Below are 21,678 nucleotides of genomic sequence, written 5' to 3'. Positions count from 1 at the left end.
TTTTTAATTATTCGCTAGATCTCAAAATTTTATTTATTCATTCTCAGCGTTATAAAACTTTCACAAAATTAAAGTGAATTTTGCAAAACTGAACAGATATACTGCCTGTCTTAATTAGTAAGTTGCTAAAAGGTTTTTTAAAATAGTAACTTTCCGCTAAGTCTCGAAACTATTTAATACCTATAAAAACTACTGAATTATTCATTCACTTCCTTGATTTTTTCATATTTAAGAGTAAAAAAGGCTTTTACGTTTAAATTACTTTTCCGCGTTCCTTAATTAAATTTACGTTCTACCGTCAACCGGGGCTATTTTGAATTCCCGGGGCTATTATGACCTTAAGGCATTACTCCGTAGAAAAATGTTTCTCTTTTCTATGATTTTGATGGATATCCCGGGAATATTTTCTATAAGATGTACAACAATTTCTACTAAGAAATTCAAAATCCACAGATTTATGACAGGTTTACACTGAACAACAAACTATTTGTTAACCCGGTGCTTGAACAAAAAATTTGCCCCTCCTTGTGTATTTTTCAGTGCTTATTTTCCTCTTTGCTGAGGTTAAAAAAACTTATAGATTTCAAGATTTCCCTCATTATAAGTTGTTAGCCTTCCTTTTCATGTATGCGCAAATCGATACAAGGCAGGGACAGCCAATGAACGTCGTTTGAAAAAAATCACAAAACGACTCGCGATAGAGGCCTTTGAATATCCGAATGTTTACTTTCCTCGGACTTTGAAATAAGTGAAGGTTCACTATATAATAACATAAAATAGTCTATCAGTCTACAATGAAGACCCTATATGTTTCCTCTTCCTTATCCAGGGCTGTTATCTTTTAATTTTATTTCAGTTTAAAAGTTTATTATCATATATTCAAACACTTCCTCTCGCTTTAATTCATGCTTCCCACCCCGACCTACTCTAACTTCTTCCTCCTCTCATCGCTTCCCTAGATAACACTCACCTTCCCCAGTTAAAACTTCCCTTCTCCATCCTTTACGCCTCTTCCTCTACTCTTCCTCCTTCCTAATTATTTCCCCTATTTTCCCTCACTTACACTTACTTCTCCTATTCCCATTCCCTTATTTTCCCTACCACATACCCATCCTCTCTTTTTCAATCACTCTTCCTACTTCCTCAACTCTCAGTTCTTCTCACTATCAATACTTTTCCTCTTCTCACTTCTCCCCACCACCTTCGAAAAACGTACGACGGACGGACGCCTGACCGAAATTATAAGGGTTATTGTATGGGGCTGCGAAACCTTACAAACATTTTAATGTATATACCTCTTAAAAGTAAATCTTAAAAATGGAATAATTTGCAATTCTATAATTTCGAAATTGAAGAACTTTTAACTCAAACTCTTAAAAATGAAATAGCGTTGAATTGTAAATCTTGATCATTGAAAAGTTTTTAATTTCGGAAATGTTAATTTAAGTTTCTGCAAATTTTAAGTTTTCAAATTAAAATTCTTTAATTCATATGACTTTCATTCCATATTTGTTTAACTTGGAAAATATGGAATTGAAAACTTGAATTTTGATCTTCAAAATAATCTAACTTTATGAATTTTTATTCAATCATCTTGAAATTTAAGAGTTTTTACTTTGCCACTCCTCAATATTGTATAATTGTAAACTGCAAGGCTTTGAAATTGAGGAGTTGTTAATTTAGACTAACAACAGTTAAAAATTCCGTAAGTTTTAGGTTTTAGCATTATTAAAAAATCTGTAATTCTGATGCTTTATTTCGAGATTTCCTCAATTTGGAAGTTTAGAATTGAACACTTGACTTTCGATCTTCAAATTCATCACGCGCTAAGAATTTTTATTTTTAAGCGTCTTTAAGGTAGTTGTTGTGCCAAAAGTCAGATATTTGAAAAAATATTTCTTCTATGATTTTAAGAATCAAAGTATTAAAAGTGATCATTAACAATTTAAAAATTAATTTTTTTTAGTTTTGCCATTATAAACTCTGTAATTTTGATGAGTGTTCCAAATTGCTTTAATTTGGTAGATTTAAAATTAAAAACTTGATTTTGATTTTCAAAATCATCAAAACCTAAACATTTGTATTATTATAAATCTTCAAAATTCAAGATTTTTCAATTTAAACTTATCAAAATTATACGACTTTCAATTGCAAATTCTCCAAACTGAAGAGTTTTTAATATCGTCTACCCTAAAGTTAATATGTATGCAAGCCTCAAGCTTTCAAATAAAAAGATTCCGTAATTTATATGATTTTCATTCAAAATTTCATCAATTGAAAAGATTTCTGATTAGAAACATGACTTTTGATATTCCAAATAATCAAAATTTAAGAATTTAAAAATATAAACGTCTTAATAATTTATGGGTTTTAGTTGTAACTCTTCAAAATTGTAGTACTTTGAATTGTAAATTCTAAAAATTAAAGATTTTTTAAATATTGATAATCTCCAATTAAAATGCATGCTAGTTTAAGTTTTAAAATTCTGTATTTTTTATCAAAATATCTTCAATGTGAAAAAATTCGAATTGAAAACTTGATTTTTTATTTTCAAAATAATAAAAAATTCTATAACTTTAAATATTTAAATTTGAAATTTGATCAAATTGGAAGGCTGAAAATTGAAAATTGATGAATATTTATCTTCCAAATCATCATAATATCAGTCTTTTTAGTTATGCGTGGTTTAAATTCAAGAGTTTTCAATTGTAACTGATCAAAATTGTAGAAATTCAAACCGTATATCTTTGAAATGTAAGAGCTTCTAATTTTAACAATTAACAATTGAAATGGTTGCAAGTTGTAAGTTTTACCATTAAAAATTCCATGATTTTTATTCTTTATTTCGCAATTTTTTCAATTTAGAACAAGTAAGAATAAACATTTGACTTTTGATCTTAAAAATTATCAAAATTTAATCATTTTTATTTCTACAATTAAAAAATTAAAGCAAATACTATTGTAAATCTTGACCTAGCTAACCCTCCGAGTGACGTACGATATTTGATTCGATATAAGTATTTTATGAGACTCTAGGGCCGCATAAAAAGTAAAACCTGATATTTATAATATTTTTTGTTGCAAAAAAATATGACTGACGTGTCAAGTATCTGCTCATCTATGATTTTTAATCTCGTATGCCACTAAATTTGAAAATAGTACAGTTCGGTTCGAAAGTAATAATATTTTAGCAGGCTTTGTAACGCTCACTTTTTAAGGAGCTTTACAGGCTCATAGCATGGTCTTTGTTTATAAAATATAATACATAATAATATTTTTTTTTAAATAATGTTATGAAATGTAGGCACAAATTGAAATGTTTATTTGAAAAATGTGCACCTACTAAAATATAGATATTTTAATATTCATTTTAACTTACCTTATAGTATTTTTAATTAAAGCAGATACTTTAATTTAATAATTAGGCAATCAAAATAAGAAACATGTAATATTTTCATACACGTGAGAATATTTCATTTTGATATAATCCTATATAGTGAAGTGACAAAAGAGGGAGTGAGTATTATGTAATTATGGCAGTTATTACGCTAGTCGCGTTAATTGGAAAGCAAAATCCTCGAGGGTGTACTCTGCTGTCAAAATTATTTGGAATAATAAGGGCCAAGCAGCAGTCTAAACGATTTATAATCGAGTATGCAAACCTACTTTTTTAGAGGGATTGCAAAGAACGGTCGTTAAGAGACAATACCAATTTCACAACTTGCAAATATTCGCGACACCGATTCCAATTAATATCCACAAAAACGTAATTTGAATCATATTTCAAATTAAATTGTTTTGGACTTCACAGCTCAAAATGCTTTCAAACCAGATTTTTCATAAAAATAGGAGAATAAATTCTTTTAAACCAAATTATTTCCTGTAATATATTGAGTTTTCAATAAAAATATTAATTTTCTAACATAACAGGTGAATTTTAAACAGAAGAGTTGAGTTTTTAATATGAAAAATCAAATGTTTTAAAAAACGGTTGACCTTAAAATCCAAAAAGGAGAGTTCACAACAAAAAAAGTTAATTCTCAAACAACTGAGTTTTAGATAAGAAAATCACATTTTAACAAAATAATCAAGTTTTTAACAAAGTAGATGAATTTCTGAAGAAACTTTTACATTCTCAGGTCTAGAAAGATCATTTATAATAAAAACGATTAATTTTCTACCAAAAGACGCATTTTGAACCAAATACATGAATTTTAAACTTAAAACAATTATTAATAAAAATAAGTCTTTCAATTTTTATTAAAGTAATTGAATTTTCAATCAAAGAAGGTGAATTCTTAGCGAAAATTTTTAGTTTAATTTAAAAACAGATGAACTAAAGCGACCAAAATATTTTACTTTTTAACCAAACAATTTGCACTTTAGACCAAAAAATATTGAATTTCTACCAAAATAGATGTGTTTTTAAACCAAAACTACTAATTTAAAACAAAAATAGTTGAACTTTCAAACAAGAAAAATTTCAGTTTAATTTTGAACGCAAAAATATCAATTTCAGTGAAAAAGTTCATTTTTAGAAAAAATTAAGAAGATTAATTAAAGAAGATTAATGTTCTAATGAAAAATAAATTTTTAACGACATATTGACATTTTGAGTCAAGAAATATGAGTTCTTACAAAACTAATAGTTGATATTTTAATCAAAAAATTTCAGTTTTAAATCGCTGAATTGCAAACAAAGATATGAATTTTCAACATAGAATCTTAATTTTCTACCAAAAAAGTTTAATTTAAAAAAAAAATTCAACTAAAGAGATGAATCTTCTAACGACAGAGATGTATTTTTATAAAAGTAGTTGAATTTTCGATTAAAAAGGTCACTGAAAAATTAAGTTTTCAACAAAATAGCTCAACTGTTAAGCATTTGAATTTACAACACAAGAAGATAAAACAATAAGATGAATTAACTATAAAAATTCGAATTTTCTAAAAAAGAGACAGTTCAACTTTTACCCAGGTAGTTAAATTTTCAATTAAAATATATCAATTTTTAGACAAAAATGGAATAGTTAAATTTTAATCTGAAAAAATTAATTTTCAACCAAAAGATTGAGTTTTCAACAAAATAGTTAAACTTTCGAGCAAAGCGATGAATCTTCAAACAAAAATATAATTTTTTAAACGAAGTATCTCAACTTTTAACTGATTAGTTGAATTTTGTAAAAAACAATATGAATTCCCAACTTAAAATGTAATAATTGATATTTCAAGCAAAAAATTTGTCAACTTGAAACCTAGAACATTGGAATTCAACCAAAAACGACGAATTTTATAACAAAATAGTTGAATGTAAATTAAACACGTAATTCACAAACTTAAAAAATTAAATCTTCCACTGGAATAGTTATGATTGCTGTTAAGAAAATTAATTTTGTGCCAAGAAAGACAATTTTTTAACGAATAATAATACTAAATCGAATACTAATCTTTAAAAGAAGGTCTAAATTTTTAACTAAGAAATATTTCAGTTGAACTTCCAAGACTAAAATATGAGTTTTAAACAAAAAAGTTGATTTTCTACTACAAAATTTCAATTTTAAGCAAAATAATTAAACTTTTAAAAAATATTAGAATGTTAAGCCAAAAGAGATAAATTGTAAACCAAAACCATAAAAGATGAATTTTCTACCAAGAAGAATTAACTTGTACCCAGATAAAGTTGGACTTTCTTATTGAATTGATTTTCTTATTTATGTTAATTCGGTTCGCATTTGATGGAAAAAAGAGCAGAGGTATAAGGTTCTTATAAACAGGGAAAAAATAGTATTTCTTTAAAGAAGTGCAAAAAGAGAAAAACTGTGAAGGTTGATGTTAGTATAAAAGAAAATCTATAACATCGGGTTATTCAAAAAATATTATTGTTTTACAAATGATCGTAAAAGTGGTTCCATTTCCACAGGGAAATTTTCTAAATCTACAGCGACAATTGTCTCGTAAACTGTGTTAAGCAATTTGAATACCTAAACTCCTTTAGAAAATATAGTGAGAACAAGGAAGTAAAATAGTTTGCATTTAATCAGCAAGAGCTGTTGCTCAACCTTTGTCGAGAGTCACTCGAGAGAAAATGAAACTATGTCGGGTACTTTGTTAATTACAGGATTAAGTCTCTTCGTAAGTTCGCCAAAACCATTAAGCTCAATCGTCTATGCATATTAAATATACCCGATTAAAACTCTCAAGTACTTGGTAAATTGACTTTTATGGCACTTACCGTGGCTGGAAGATGTGTGAGGTGATTCGAAGAAATCATCTGAAACATAAAAATTATTACTATATGAGACAATTGTAGTTTAAAATAATAACAACATTTAAAGAAGATTAGTTATTAAATATATAAATAAGGCGTATAACCTCAATTAATGCTTTTTTAATCAATCGCTTTTCCATTAAGCTACTAGAGAGATCGAAAGAAGAATCCTTTTTCAGAAATAAACACATTATTTTACCAGGTACTAGAAGCCAAATTTTTCAAGGAGTCTATATTATCATCAGAGAAGAACTGATATTCTTAACGGTTTTTCAGACTAGATGTAGCTATGAATCAAATTTTTGTTTTTAAATTAATTTTGTTTCTGAAAAAAGGTCCTTTCCTTGGTTCGGCTGACAAAGAAGAAAATGTAATTCATAACTCCATTTAGTCTGAAAAGACGTTAAGAATTTATGTTCTTCTTTGATAATGATACAGATTCCTTCAAAATATTTAATACTATATCTAGACTTTTCAGAATAGATTAGGCTATGAATTAAATTTTCTTTCCCAGTGGAGCGACATTCTAGCCTGATAAGACGTTTAGAATTTCTGTTATTCCCTGATGATATAACAGATTCCTTGCAAAATTTTATTTTTAACACCTGTCAAAATAATGCTCGTATTTCTGAAAAAGGATTCTTCTTTCGCTCTGTCTATTAGCTTAAGGGAAAAGCACCCAGCCGGCAATCGAAAGTAATTTAAAAAAAATTATATTCACATTTCCATCTAGTCTGAAAAGACGTTAAGAATTTCTGTTATTCTCTGATCATAATACAGATTCCTTGCAAAATTAATTCTCCATCTCTCCCCTCAATCTCATCTCCTTATGTATCATATCCTATCTCCGTGTAGAAATTTATTGTGGCCTTCCGTAAGTTCGACAATGTCTAGCCAGTAATTTTCGTGGAAACTTAGTTTTAAAAAACTGCCATGGTACTCTACAGACACTGAAGAGTATTTCCCTTTTTGTTGTGAAGTTCATCATCTTTTTTCCTGGACAGAATGCATGTCTATAAAATAGCATGGCTATCACTAAGATGTCATTTTCTTCGGGCGATAAATTTCACCAAGTTGGTGGCATTGCAAGCGTTTCAGTGCCTTGATAGTCGCGTTGATGTTTGGAATCGTCAATGTCACAAAAAATGATAACAATTTTAGAATATTAATGTGCAGTAGTATGACGTATCGTTTTTTTATTTATTTTTTTTAATTCCACATAGTTTTTATAACTTTGAATATTAAAAGCTTTTACAAAATATAAATATAGATTTGATAATGCTATACAGTACAGTAAACAGTACCAATGGTTGAGTTTACAGATATGTATCCTAACGTCTTAACATAACCTAAAATAATAGTCATAATCAGAGCTGCCAGAACGCAGATCAGAAATTAAAATTAAATATTTTATAGCTGTTATTAAAGTATAATATTTTGTTTTTAAGAATATGTGTAAATATATACTTTTTTTTAATTTAAGGACTAGAGAAAGAAAGACAAAAATTGAAAAAGTCACAGCCTCTGGTCTTTACATAAAATTTGGTTTATTGTAATTTTTTTCGTAATTTATTTTTGACAAATGGAGGATCGAATGTTTGTAGGTATCATGTGTAATTAAAATTTTTAAAAGTCAAGTAAATTTCACTTTGTTTTAGTTTTTTGATTATTATCTTTCACAGAGAAGATGATTTATTATTAATATTGCTCAGCTGACATTTCTTTAAAATTCTTAGTTAACTGCTTTAAGTTCACAAAGTATAATTTTAATTCATTTAATAATGTCTTGAAATATTTAGTAGGTGAGAAAACTAAAAATTGAAAATCTTAAAACGGCCTACTATAAAAAGTGTTATTGCAAAAAAAGTGTTGCAAATATTTTCTATAGGTATGAAAATTACGTTAATTTTTCTTTGTACAGTGTTGATATTATATAAAAGTAAAACAATAAAATTTGGGTTCAAATTGCAGTTAAAAATTAATGAATTTAGTTGTCAATGACTATCCGTCAAAACTGTAAAGTTAGAGAAGAAATTTCTTTGTACTGTAAAGGAATTTGTCTGGTTAGATTTTCCAGTACAAATTGAAGACATGTCATTCTTAATTATAAAATTTGTTCAACTTCAATAAAAAATAACCGAATAATTGAATTTTTTTTTTTATTATTTAAAAAAAATTCTAACTCAAACAAAAATTGCATCTTTAATTTAAATTCTTTATCTGCATTAATTACGAAAAACTGCAGATGAAAAAGAAGTATTACTTTGATTTATTGCATAAATCAAGGATCTGTTATTTTTATTTAATAAAATATAAATTAACGATATATTATATTTACAATCGAATGTAGCGCCACAATTTTATCTCCCAATATCAGCACAATACACAACGACTATATTCAAAAATTTATACCACAGAATTTAGTACTGTGTATCAGAAAGCTGCTCTATTTAAGTTGGCAACAGTGCTATAGTGGACACCAACACGCGATGTAACTTGCTCATTATAATTACACCTCGTGGTCGCGTAGATAGTAGAAATCGTCGTAATTTGCCACTTTTTCGGCAGATAAACTGTTTTAATAGTGCTAATTGTTCCTAGAAGTGTTAATTCGACTTTGTTGTATTTTTGTATCAAAAAAATGCAAAAGCAGGTAGGGATCGCATTTAAAAATATTTTTTTATGAACTGTAAAATTCCAAGAAAAGTGAGGTTATTGATTGTTTTATCCATACAGTTAACTCATAATTCGTAAAACCGATATAATATTCCTTAAAATATTATAATTTCATTGCTTCCAAATGTTTAACGCAAGGGAAAGCATTGTCAGAGAAGACTTTTTACAAAACCCTAGGAATAGTATTATTGAATTCTAAGGATTGGGAGGACTTTCGGCAGTCAACGGGGAAGATTAACCAACCAACGATTATCGCAGAGTTAAATCTTCCAATTATAAATGAAAAATATCATATTACACTGTACTAATTGCATTAATGTAAAATAAAAATGATTGTTTATTCAATAATGCAATGGACTAAACATTTCTTTTAGATCTCCCCCGTTTAAAATAAATTTTTTAAAAATTGCTACAGGGCTTGCATATGTGGCCTGGATATTGGCTTCTATATTTCGATGAAAAGGCACTGTACAGCTGAACTGGATAGAAACTGTATAATTTTAGCGTAACAGCCTATTTTCAGACCTTACGAGTTCACCTTTACAGGAACTTGTCAGTGTCTAGACCAGCTGACCAGGCCCTCGACGTTTTCCACGACACATTTCTACACGGGTCATAGTCGATCATGTCCTATAAATCATTTTATCAAGGTGGCGATTCGGCGAATGATTTCAAATTCCCGGTTATTTCCGGGATAATCATGCTTGCCGCTAAACGTAAAGATTTATTTTAATTCATGACGTTCATTCTAAACAACCTTTAACACAACAGAGCAAAAAATTTCTAAATATCTTTTTTTTGGTTAAAATATCAACTGTTATGTTTTTCGATGAGAATTAATATTTTTCGATTGAAAATTCAACTTCTTGGTTGATCTTCTTTGCTAAAAATAAATTTTTTAAAGATTCATAATTTCAGTCAAAAATTAGATTATTTTGTAAACATTTAATTATTTTGTGGAAAATTTAACTCTTTTGTTAAGCATTCTTTTTTTGTTTAAGAGAAAACTCATCCTTTTGAATGGGAAATTCAACTATCTTCGAAAAATTACGTCTGTTTGGAATAGTGTCCCTGAATAAGCTATCTATGAACTCGATTTTGAGTCTTTCCACTTTATTTGTATTTGCTTTTATATGGTGCTCATTTCACGGGCACTTTGCTTTCCGTTAGAAAATTTATTTGCCTACTCGTAGATCAAGCATTTGTGATTTTTTAAATAATAGACAAAGTAAAGTTTTCATTTTGATCCATTTCAGAATAGAAATTAAAAAAATAAAACAAAATTACAAAATAATACGAAACATTTTTTAAATACAATAACAAAACAGAACAATCAAATTTTGTATTTAAAATGGTAATTATTCGAGCTGGAAAGGGGAAGGATGAAATTCTGGCCCACCCTATCCCTTCCCCAGCTTTATGCCCAGTTGATTTAAGTTAAGATTAAGTTTCAAATTAAAAAATTAACTTCTAACCCAAATGTTGAATTTTTAAATAAAAAGTGATTTGATTTTTTAATACAGAATAGTGAAATTTGATGAAAAATACGAATTTTTAAAAAAAAAATTAATAAAAAAAGGAATATTCTACAGAAACACGTTTAGTTTTCAATCCAAAATTATGGCCTTTCTTACTTTTCGCCTTAAAAAAATAAAAAGAATTTTAATTATGGCGATGAAAAATATGTCACTAAAAAACCGTTTTTTTAAATAATATACATTACCATGGCTTCTTTACTGTTAAATCGAATATATCAATATCATAAGTCAATCGATTCGTCTTTAATCAATACATCTTTTCTATTCTCGCATTAACATTAAATGAGAATGAAACAATGTTACTATAAAAAAACGATTTCAAATAAAATATAAATGAAGATAACTTACTTACTCGTAATTAAAATGTAATAATATTGTAGGTCAATCGATTTTTCTTTTACCAAGGGAACTTTTACATTCTTGCATCAAGTTTGAATTATGTAAATAAAGTAAGTTTTACTATAAAAAACCGAGTTTAAAAATATTGTAAAGCTCTAAAAAAATGCAAAGAATATGTTTAGAAATCCTTCGGTTGAAAAATGTTAACACTAAAAAGCTTCCTCAATGAGGAAGCAATTATTATAATCTGAACAATATTTACAATCTCTTATCAAATTTGGATTATATCATTAATTTTCTTCATAAATTAGAAACCAATAATTTTTTAAAGAAGACCCATACATCTTTAAAACGGTAGGCTATATAACGTTTTACACAGAAATTGTAATTTGCAAACATGAACCATTGTAATTTGAAGCAGATTTAGAGTCTTTTAACAATTTTGGATTATGGACATGTTTTTTGTCAGAAATTGGTATTAACTATTTAAAAAGTTAGATTTCAAGGAGCATTCACATACATAAAAGTTTTACGTGATGTTAGTTTTTTAAATAAAAAATTAGCATTTTAAAACCATTATTATTATAATCTGAACAAGATTTCGATTTTTCAAAGAATTTTAGATCATGTAAATGTTCTTCTTCTCATATTCAGATTTTTAGTAAACCGTTGAGCGTTTTTTAAACACAAATTTAAAGTTTAAAGGCACATAATTATTTAACCATTTTAGGTTATATTAGCGTTTTACACAAGAAATTGGTATTTTGAAGAAAAAATAATTAAATTTTGAAGGGAATTTAGAATCTTTGATAAATGTTTGATTATGTAAGTGTTCTTCGTCAGAAATTAGTATATTTTTAATTTTTTAAATTAGATTTCACAAAAGATTCTAATATTTTAAAAGATTTTAAAGAAGATTTACAAATTTGAAAAATTTCAGGTTATGTCAGGGCTTTACACTACAATTTGGTGTTAAAAATGATTACATTGTGAAAAAAATCTATTGAATTTTACATCTCTGGTGGATGTAAATAAAACCAATTTCTGACAAAAAACATTTCCATAATCCAAAATTGTTAAAAGACTCTAAATCTGCTTCAAATTACAATGGTTCATGTTTGAAAATTACAATTTCTGTGTAAAACGTTAATATAGCCTACAGTTTTAAAGATGTGTGAGTCTTCTATAAAAAATTATTCGTTTCTAATTTATGACGAAAATCAATGATTTAATCCAAATTTGATAAGAGATTGTAAATATTGTTCAGATTATAATAATTGCTTCCTCATTGAGGAAACTTTTTAGTGTTAACATTTTTCAACAGCAGGATTTCTAAAAAAAAGCGTTAGATTTTTAAAAAAATTTATAGTTTTGTAACAACATTAGGTTACGTTGATAAATTACGTCGAGAACTGGTATCATGAAAACAAAATTATTATGATTTGAACAAGATATAGAAACTTTTAACAATTTTAGGTTAAGTCAGTTTTATCAGGCAGAAATTTTGGTATTTTTAATAAAAAACTTATAATTCCAACATTTCGAAGAAAATTCACAGCTTTTTAAGATTTTTAGGTTTGTTGGTGTTTTACAGATTAAATTTGTACTTTTAAAGATAAAATCACTATATCTAAATCTAATGGTTTTTGTTATAAATAATACAATTTACAATCCTGAACAGCTTCGGTTTTGTTCGTATATTTCGTCGGAAATTAAGAAAAAAAATTAGATTCCAGAGATGTTTAATATTTCAAAACAATTTTAGGTTACGTTGGAATTTCAAAATAGAAAATTTTGCGTTTTCATACAAAAATCATCAAATGATTTGAACAAGATTTCCAATCTTTAACAATTTTTGATTATCTAGGCGTTTTTGTTTTGTCAGAAATTCGTACTTTTAATTTGAAAAAAAATTAGACTTGAATAATTAAATTCAGAATTATTATACCATTTTTAGTCAGAAGCAAGTCCTTTTAATACAATCGGAATAGAAAACCAAGAAAAATAAAAATTTTGAAACACTTTTAGGTTATATTAAGATTTTTTTACCAGAAATCAGTTATCATATAAGAAAACGTAAGTTTTAAAAGCATATTTACAATCTGAAACATACAACTGTAAGTAATAATATCGTAAGATTTGATTTTGACAGGAGTTAGTACTCGTTAGTTCTCGGAAAGATTAATACCTTTCCTTAGGCCACGTGACGAGTAAGTCACGTGACCAGATTCCTACTTTAACAACACTTTCTTATTTTCTAACTTATTTTCACAGGAAGCGTTACATCAATTTGAAAATTTGGGAAACTAAATAAAAAGCACTAAGACTGGTTAGTCTGGTCCTAAATTTTAATAATGATGAAAAAAGCAACACAAATTATTTCCGAACAAATTTTTTTCCATAATTATCCAAATTTAGGATCAGACTCACCTTTCTTAGTGCTTCTTATCTGTAATCCCAAATTTTCAACTTGATGTGGGGCTTCGTGTGAAAATAAATTTGAAAATAAAAAAAGCGTCGGTAAAAAGCGTCACCTGTCACGTGACCCACTCATCACATGGCCTTAACCAACGGCCTTCTTATTGCCAATGAAAAACTATCAGTAGTTAAGATATCCGTTTTTGTCAATTATCCAAATTATTGTACTTGCTTTTCACTCAGTGAATTATTTTTTATTATAAATACTATACAGTACAAAAGTTTTGCATTATTAATTTTATATTTTAATCTTGAAATTGCGTGCGACCGTGAAACAAAAATCGTGCACAATTTTGTTTTTTGGTTTTATTAAATTTGAAGTTGATAAGTATTTATTAACTATTTTCGAATTCTCGAATCGGTGACCAATAAAATTTGTTTCATCCGTGCATCGTCGGCACTTCTGATGTAGGCAATATATGACATTGCGATCTTTCGCCGTGTCGTAAAATAAAAACTAGATTGGATCCGAGACGTGAGGAGAGTGCGTAGATAGACGAGCCCCAATTGGCCGGGGCGAATCGTCATAAGCAGTATCACAAAATACCTTCCCTTGATTCGATCCGATCTTATTCCCGAACTCAATTTAATTTCCAAATCGATCTCGACTTGAAAAGCTCATAAATAAAGAAGAACGAACAATATTAAGCAAGCAGATCCAATAGTGGAAAAATCTTCTGGTAGTCGAATGTTGGAACTGGCCCTAACCTGGCGTCGTTTAGACCGTCTAGTCTGGCTCAGATCTGGCGCAGGTAAGCTTCCGATTAGCCAAATTTTATTAAACATTCTCGAAAAATGGTCAGGGTCTTTAAAATTACACGACGTATGACATTAACAATATAAGGAAACAATGTTTTTCCTTATTGGCTTGACAGTCTAGTCCGATCCAGATTTAACGCCACTGAACGTCCCATAACATATAGAAATTTTTTAGTTTGAATCGTCTAAATTTTTTTCAAAATTTTCGAAAAATGACCACAGTGTTGTAAATTGGTCAAAATTAGAAATTACTACTATTATTATTTCTTTCCTATTGTCGTGATAGTCGAGTCTGTTCCAAATATGGAGCTCATCAGTATCATATAACAAAAAAAGTTCCAAGTTATATTCAGACCACATTTTTTTACTAATTTAAAAAATTGTCAGGTTGTCTGAAATAACAAAACAAGAAAATAATTATTTATTATCTAAGCAAATTTATTGCAAGGTAGTCTTTTTATTTGAGAGAAAGATTCCCAGTCAATTTACGATCAAAATGGAGATTATTTGAAATTTAATGCTCAAACACAGCATTTAACACTTTTCAAATTAACAATTTTTAAATTGTATGTCATTTAACCTCAACATTAAAATTTTTAACTAATTTTAAAATAATCCTCCCTTTCAACACGCATTAATAAAAATGCCAAAAATAAAACATGTTTTTCTTCTAATTTAGAAGAAAATAAAAAGATCCTCCTTTAAACTAAATGTTGAAAATTCCAAATCCCCCTTCCCGCCCCACCCGCCTACTTAATAAAAATGTTAAGAATAGCAAAAAAACCTCTTCCAATTCAAAAAAACTTGAAAAATAAAATTTTCTTTCTTTCTACTCGAAGACAATCTTTTTAATTCTCAAAATCTTTCGAATTTCGAAAAAAATAAAAGTTCCTCCTTTCCAAGTAAATAAAAAAGTTAATAATAAAAGATTTGCCTTTTCCAATTCTAACAAATAAATCTTCGCTTGAACTCAAAAAATGTTAGAAATTAAAAAATAAATCCTTCCAAGTGAAGCAGGTCCACTTTTCGACAAAATTGAATCTTTTTCAAAAATCGTACTTTTCCGCTTTCCCAGATCTACTTAATTGGAAAAAAGGTTCTAACATTTTTTACCCTTAGATTTAGCATTCAAATATATTCAAGCATTTTTAAATTTTACAAAATTGAAACTGAATAAATTAATGATGCTAGAATATTATATTTTTTAAATAGTTTGACGACAATTAAAGAATTTTGCTTGGGATTCTAATAAGTATCTAACGATTAAATATATTATCATGGAAATTAACACATGTACAAACATTACAAATTTTCCTACTTGTCTGTTGAGTAATGTTTTGTATTTGTAAATTAAACTCATTTATTTACCTGCGCAAAATAATAATTGACCAAATTCAATTGACAAAACAAAAAAAATACATTCCATTCCTTCCAACTAATTAAAAATGATGAAAAAAGGGATCTCTTTTAATTTAACAAACAATAAAAAATATTAAAACCATGAAATATCCCTTTTTCGATTGAACAAAAAATGTTTCCTTTCTTTTAAAATTAAAATTGTGAAATTCAAACTTTTATTTACACAAAAGTCTTTTAAGCAAAAAAGTCTTTTAAGGAATAAGAGCGTTTAATTACGAACCTATTAATTTAAAGTTATTTTAATAATAAATAAATGTAATGTATTTAAACGTCCGATTCAAACTTTATAAACTATTTTCTTTATTTATATATTTATATAAAATTGAAAAACTTACAGATATTTAAAGTTAAAAATTTAAAACTTTAAATTTGAAAGCCTTAGTAGTTAACCAAATTTAAACATACGATTGAAACTTTATAGCCAATTTTATTTAACTAACGCAAGACTTTAAAATTAAAATACTTAAATTGATAGATGATCAATTCCAATTTTTTTCAAAATTTCCAAATTCAAACGCTTTTAATTCTTATTCATTAAAGTCTTTAAACTGCGTGTTAAAATTCTTAATGGAAAATGCACTCTCAAAAATAAAGACCTGAAATGAAATTTTTTGAATGTAATATGTGCTAAAATAACACATTAAAAAGTTAATTATTTCTTAATTTAATAAGTTAATAATTTACCCTCACATTACCAAAAAAATCTTAAATCACCCTTATTTTAAATTAAATTATATTTTAAGTAATTAGATTTAAAATAAAATATTATTATTTCTCCAAACATGAAATTCAATTTTCCAGGGATGTAAAACTTTAATTAGATCTCTTAGAAATGCAATTGAGGAGAAAACTAATTAGCGTTCTTTATTTGAAGGTTTGAGTATTGAAAAATTTTAATCTGAATGAATATATAGAAATGCTGAATGAAGAAGTGATGAATGATGAGAAAAAAAGAATAATTATAAGAAACTTTGGAACAAATTGAGATTGAAAGATCTTACTTCCATGGTTAGCTGGCGCAAGAAAATTCCTTGATACATACTCTTTAAAGCAGTCACACAATTAAACTTTGCTTTGAATCAAATTTAACTTTCTGCTCGAAAGTAACTAGTTGTCTTTGAATTTGCGAGCAGCTTTGTTAAACTCTTACTTAATGATATATATATAAATCGGAAAAGATCGGAAAAAATAATGATATTTAGAGGAAGCGAAATAAAGAGTAGCAAGTATTTTCCATCAGAAAAAAGACGTTTTTATCAATATTCTGTCCCAAATCCTGACTATTAGATAAATCGGGTTAAAACTCAACATTTATCTTCGCATTAGCCATAGAATAAGAATTATTTTTTAGCAGTTTTCTTTTAGAGTAGTTAGAAGAAAGAAAGGTTAGAGAAAAGTTAAAGAAAGGTATAATAGTCGAATAGATCTAAAAGAAATAATGGTTTAAACCACTAATTATTATTTATTATGATCTCTTAGAAAAATGCTAGAAAGTTGAAGTTCTTTAAAAATTGTCCATATTTTGTCTAATTTTCAATTAGAGTGAGATAATAGTTAATTAATTCTAATAAACTGAATTTTTTAAACAATTTATTATCATTGTTAATAATATTCTCTTATAATAATGCTGGAAATGGCGGTTAAAAAAATATATATTACACCTAAAAACGTTTCCATTCAAAGTAAAAACACTGAGCTGCAAACTATTTCAAGTAGTTTTAAGCTATAAATATTACATATTAAACGAATAAATTTTTTATAAATAGAACACTTCTAAAATTAAAAGTTAAACTATTTTCATTTTAAATAGTTTAAAAATCGTGAATGGGTCTCAACATTTTATTTCAAAATCTTAAAACGTCTACACGTTGTTTTACATTTATTCTAAATTTTTATTATTTTTGAATTTTTTCAGTTCTAAATATCTTTTAAAATGATTTGAATCATTCTTAATTCCTAATCTCTTTAAACATTCTATTAAAAATGATTTTTCAAAGTAAAAAGTCATTTTCAAATTTTCCTAGAAATCTTGAGAAAATGTTTTTTATTCCTTTGAAGCCTTTCATAATTTTTAAAAAGATTCTAAATTTTTGCATAAAATCTCCAAAAATATATATTTTTTATCAAATTAGGCCTTAGGCTATTTGCACCGGAATATCGTTACGAACAACCGGGTATTGTGGGTACACGTAGACACTACGTTTAAGAAAAATAAAAATTATAACGTTCAAAGTTTATTTCTTGTTTATTTTTGAATATTTCATTTTTAATTACTGATTCTACATAAAAAATCAAATATTTCTAAATATTAAGTAATTTCTATTTTTCCGAATTAAAAAATTTAAGATTTTTCATTTAAGACTAAAACAGTATTTTTAATTTAATAAAAGGCCCCAATAATTGTTTAAACAAACTATTGTCGTTTATAACTACCCTTATCTATATTGATTCCAAATAGTTGCTATTTTTTTCTGAAATTTTGAACTTTCTGCCCATTTTTCACTTATTGAGGTAATCATTAATGCAAGTTTACAAAAATGGTTACCCAAACAATTTATTATTGTTTAAAACTATCTTTTTTCGATAAGTGCTATAAAAAGTTGTGTTCTTTGTTGTTGAAATGTTTAACTTTGCTTTGACTTTAGATTCTTGAATAAATAATACATAAACATTAAAGAGAATCATATCTTAAAGAATCTCTTTCTTTTTTGTGAGTATATATATTTTTTAATCAAACAGATATTTGCAAAATTGAAGTCTGGCTAATTCCCTTCTCACCTGAGACGAAAGTCAACAACAATATTTATTACAAGTGGTAACAGAGTACCGGAAGGAATTTACTGAATGCATTAAATCTACTATTTCCATTGAGTTATTATTCAAAACCAAATTTTCTCAAGCCATTTATAAACCTACTCATCCCAACTATTATCAATTATTCCATTTTTTATGTTTCTCTCTACTATAAGATAGCCTTTTTGTTCAAATTATTATTTTAAAAACTAAATATAACACTGTTTAAATAATTATTCTTGTTGAGGTTCAATTATTATTTGTTCATAACTAAAAAGTCGAAGCTAGAGGACTCCAACCCATTCATTCATATCTTCTAGTAGAATTATTCTTTCCCTGTGATCGCAAGTACCTGTAGAATCATTTAAAGTGTCTGGAAAAGGATTCGTTTACCTCACTCCTTTCACCATCGACTGAGGCGTTACATGATATAATGAATATTCTTTTGATTCCTGCTTTCATTCTAACCTACAACAATCTGGGAGATACATATTTTTGATCCCCAAGATGCTGCCTTGCTCTTCCCTTCATAATCAAACCAAACACCTCGCAACCATGTGATTCTCTATCTAGTCCTGACCATGGTTCGAGTATTGTTTTTTAACTACCTATTTCCTATTATTCTACTGTATCATCTATTTTTCTTTGTTTCAGGATTACATAAGATATCTATAATTTAAAGTGTCTAAAAAGGCGTATTTTATCTCACTTCTTTCACCATCAACTGGGGCATAACACGCTATGATAAATAGTCTTCAGCTTCCTACTTTCATTCTAAACCACAACAATCTAGGAGATATAAATCTTTAATCCCTGAGATGCTGAATTTTTCTTCCATTCATAATCAAACAGACTACCTGGCAACCATGTGATTCTCTATCTACTCCTTACCATTGTTCGAGTATCGTTTTTTAACTACCTACTTCCTATTATTTTACTTTCTTATCCCTTTTTCTTTGTTTCAGGATCACATATGATATCTATCATTCAAAGTGTCTGAGTAGGCGTCTTTCACGCTACGACAAATAATCCTCTTATTCCCACTTTCATTCTAATTCACAACAATCTGGAAGATACAAATCCTTGAGCAGTGAGATGCTGCCATGCTATTCCATTCTTAATCAAACTGACTCCTCTATCTACTTCTGACTATAGTTCGAATGTCGCTCTTTATCTACATGTTTCCTATTATTCTACTGTCGCATCCCTTTTTCATTGTTTCACGATCACATTTTGTGCATTGTTTCTCGTAATTGTCTTTCCCTAAGATGATTCACCCCTTTAGTATTGAAAACACCCATTCTCCATACATTGCCTGAAATGTGACCTTAATCTTTAACAGAAGCGTGCTTTTTGTCAATCAAAGTTTCAATCAATTCTGATGATAATCTATTATTTGTCTTGTGTGAGAAATTTATTTTGCGACTGAAAATCATGTCCAAAATAATTATCCAGCCGTCATAAGGTGGAAAACCAAGAAGAAGTAGAACCAAAAAAAGTAATAATTGCTTCGTGTTCTGTTTACTGAAAAAGGTATCATCCTAGAGCAGTATAAGACTCTGTCTCCCTAAAAACATCAGTCTTTCTTATATTTTCCCTATCTTGAAAATTCTTTGAAATACCTTTAAATTATTGAAATCAATTTAAAAATACCTTGCAATCTCTCCCAAATTCTTGAATTTTGTTTAATCTTCTCGTCACCAAAGCATTACAAATTTCCGTTAAACTATGTGAAAACGGATATTTCCTCTCAATTCCTACAAATAAGTTCTTTTACGAACCATTAAAATACTATGAAAGCCCTTATAATATTATATGATCTCGGATAATTCCTGAAATCTCAGAAAATCAATCAAAACACCCTGGGAGCCATTAAAGTACCTTGAAATCCTATAAAATCTTATAAAACTTTTATAATAAAAATTCTCATTTTTGCATAAACAATCCTAATTTCTATGCATACTAGGTGTGTATTTTGTGATATTTTTCACATTGTAATTAGCACTTTTAATTGCTTTAACTCGCGGATAATCCTTTTCGTTCAAATGGAATTATTCGCATATGGAATAATATCTAGGAAGAATCGATCAATAATCGAATGAGTAAATGAGAAATTTATATTACATTTTTAGTGAAAACAGATGAAATAAAATTTTTTGTGCCGCACTCGATGAACGAGTCAGTTAAAATGAATATGGAGGAGAGCTCCTGATAATTCTTCACGCAGTTTTATTTATCTTCTAAAACATGGAATGACTGGCATTTAAATTTTAGACTGTGAGATTGTCCCCTCAAAAGTATTAAATATTTCAATAAATATTTAAATATTGAATATTTTAAATATTTTCAAAATATTTTTTAAATTAAATAAATATTAAATGCCTCTTAAATATTTTTTTCCCGCATTAAAAATTTGTTCAATGTCTTCGAATTATTGAAATCTGTTAAAAATTCCTTACAATCTTTCTAAATACGCCAAAAAAAATTTAATCCTCTAAGATTCACCAAAATATTACAAAATACCGTTCGAAATTACTAATTATTAATCTTGGTTTAAAAAATGCTTGAAACTTAATATTTAATAAATTTTTGCGATAATCTATTTGTAAATTCTTGATATTTATAATTTTAGTAAATGAAACAAACAGAGATGTAACCGCGTGCTTCGCGCCCGTAAATTTACTGCTATTATTTAAATAATTCAGTGCAGGAGAGAGTGGGCCTAAGTCGGCACAGTAATATTTTTTGTCGGAAACAGAGTTCAAACAAGTTTTAATGGCGCTTTAATGTCTTTGATCAGATAACACGATTCTTTATCTACATTTCTATGTCATTCAGAGCAGTGTTGAGTGATTTGTGAGGTCGCAATGCAGCTCAAAGTAAAAAAGTCGATTTTTTTATATTTTTCAACATGGTGATCCTAAGCCGGCACCCCATGGTCGTGAGTCGGCACGTGATAATTTGCCCGCTTAAATGTAAGAAAAAGGACAGGTTATGTAAGTTTTAGGGGGGCCGTTCATTTTTCGGAACGGTAAAAATTAAGAAAGGTAAAATTTCAGAATGGGTTATAATACATAATGGTAAAACTTAAGAATAGCAAAAAGTAGGAAAAAGCAATAAGTCGGAAATCCAAAACTCTGAAAGGTATTTCTTCGGAAACAAAAGAAGCGGAATGGGTGAAAATTCAGAAGCGTTAAAATTAGGAGGGTGAAAAATTAGGAATATGTACATATACGAAGAGGAAAAATTCGGAATTGTTAATAAATATACCTATTAGCAGGTGTATAATTGCTTATTTATGGTAGTAAACAAATGTTTATCGCAGTGAATTTAAATGTCATATCATAATAAATTTATGTTGTATGTTGCAAATTGTTTTTAAATTATATAATGATAGAAAATAATTAT

The 21,678-nt window shown here is 27.7% G+C and overlaps 1 protein-coding gene across 2 annotated transcripts in view; it reads right to left on the bottom strand.

Annotated features, from left to right (window-relative positions):
* LOC117176728 (insulin-like growth factor-binding protein 7) overlaps positions 1 to 21,678 on the bottom strand; it is a 164,112-nt gene that overhangs the window by 21,441 nt on the left and 120,993 nt on the right. For both annotated transcript variants that reach the window (XM_033366993.1, XM_033366994.1), the window contains exon 5: positions 6,233 to 6,271. In XM_033366993.1, the coding sequence (XP_033222884.1) occupies positions 6,233 to 6,271 (39 nt within the window). The remainder of the gene's footprint in view (positions 1 to 6,232; positions 6,272 to 21,678) is intronic.

This window comes from Belonocnema kinseyi, chromosome 7 (genome assembly GCF_010883055.1).
Source record: "Belonocnema kinseyi isolate 2016_QV_RU_SX_M_011 chromosome 7, B_treatae_v1, whole genome shotgun sequence".
Lineage (NCBI taxonomy): Eukaryota > Metazoa > Arthropoda > Insecta > Hymenoptera > Cynipidae > Belonocnema > Belonocnema kinseyi.
Note: the sequence above shows the minus strand (reverse complement) of the source record. Positions and strands in the feature narration are given on the sequence as shown.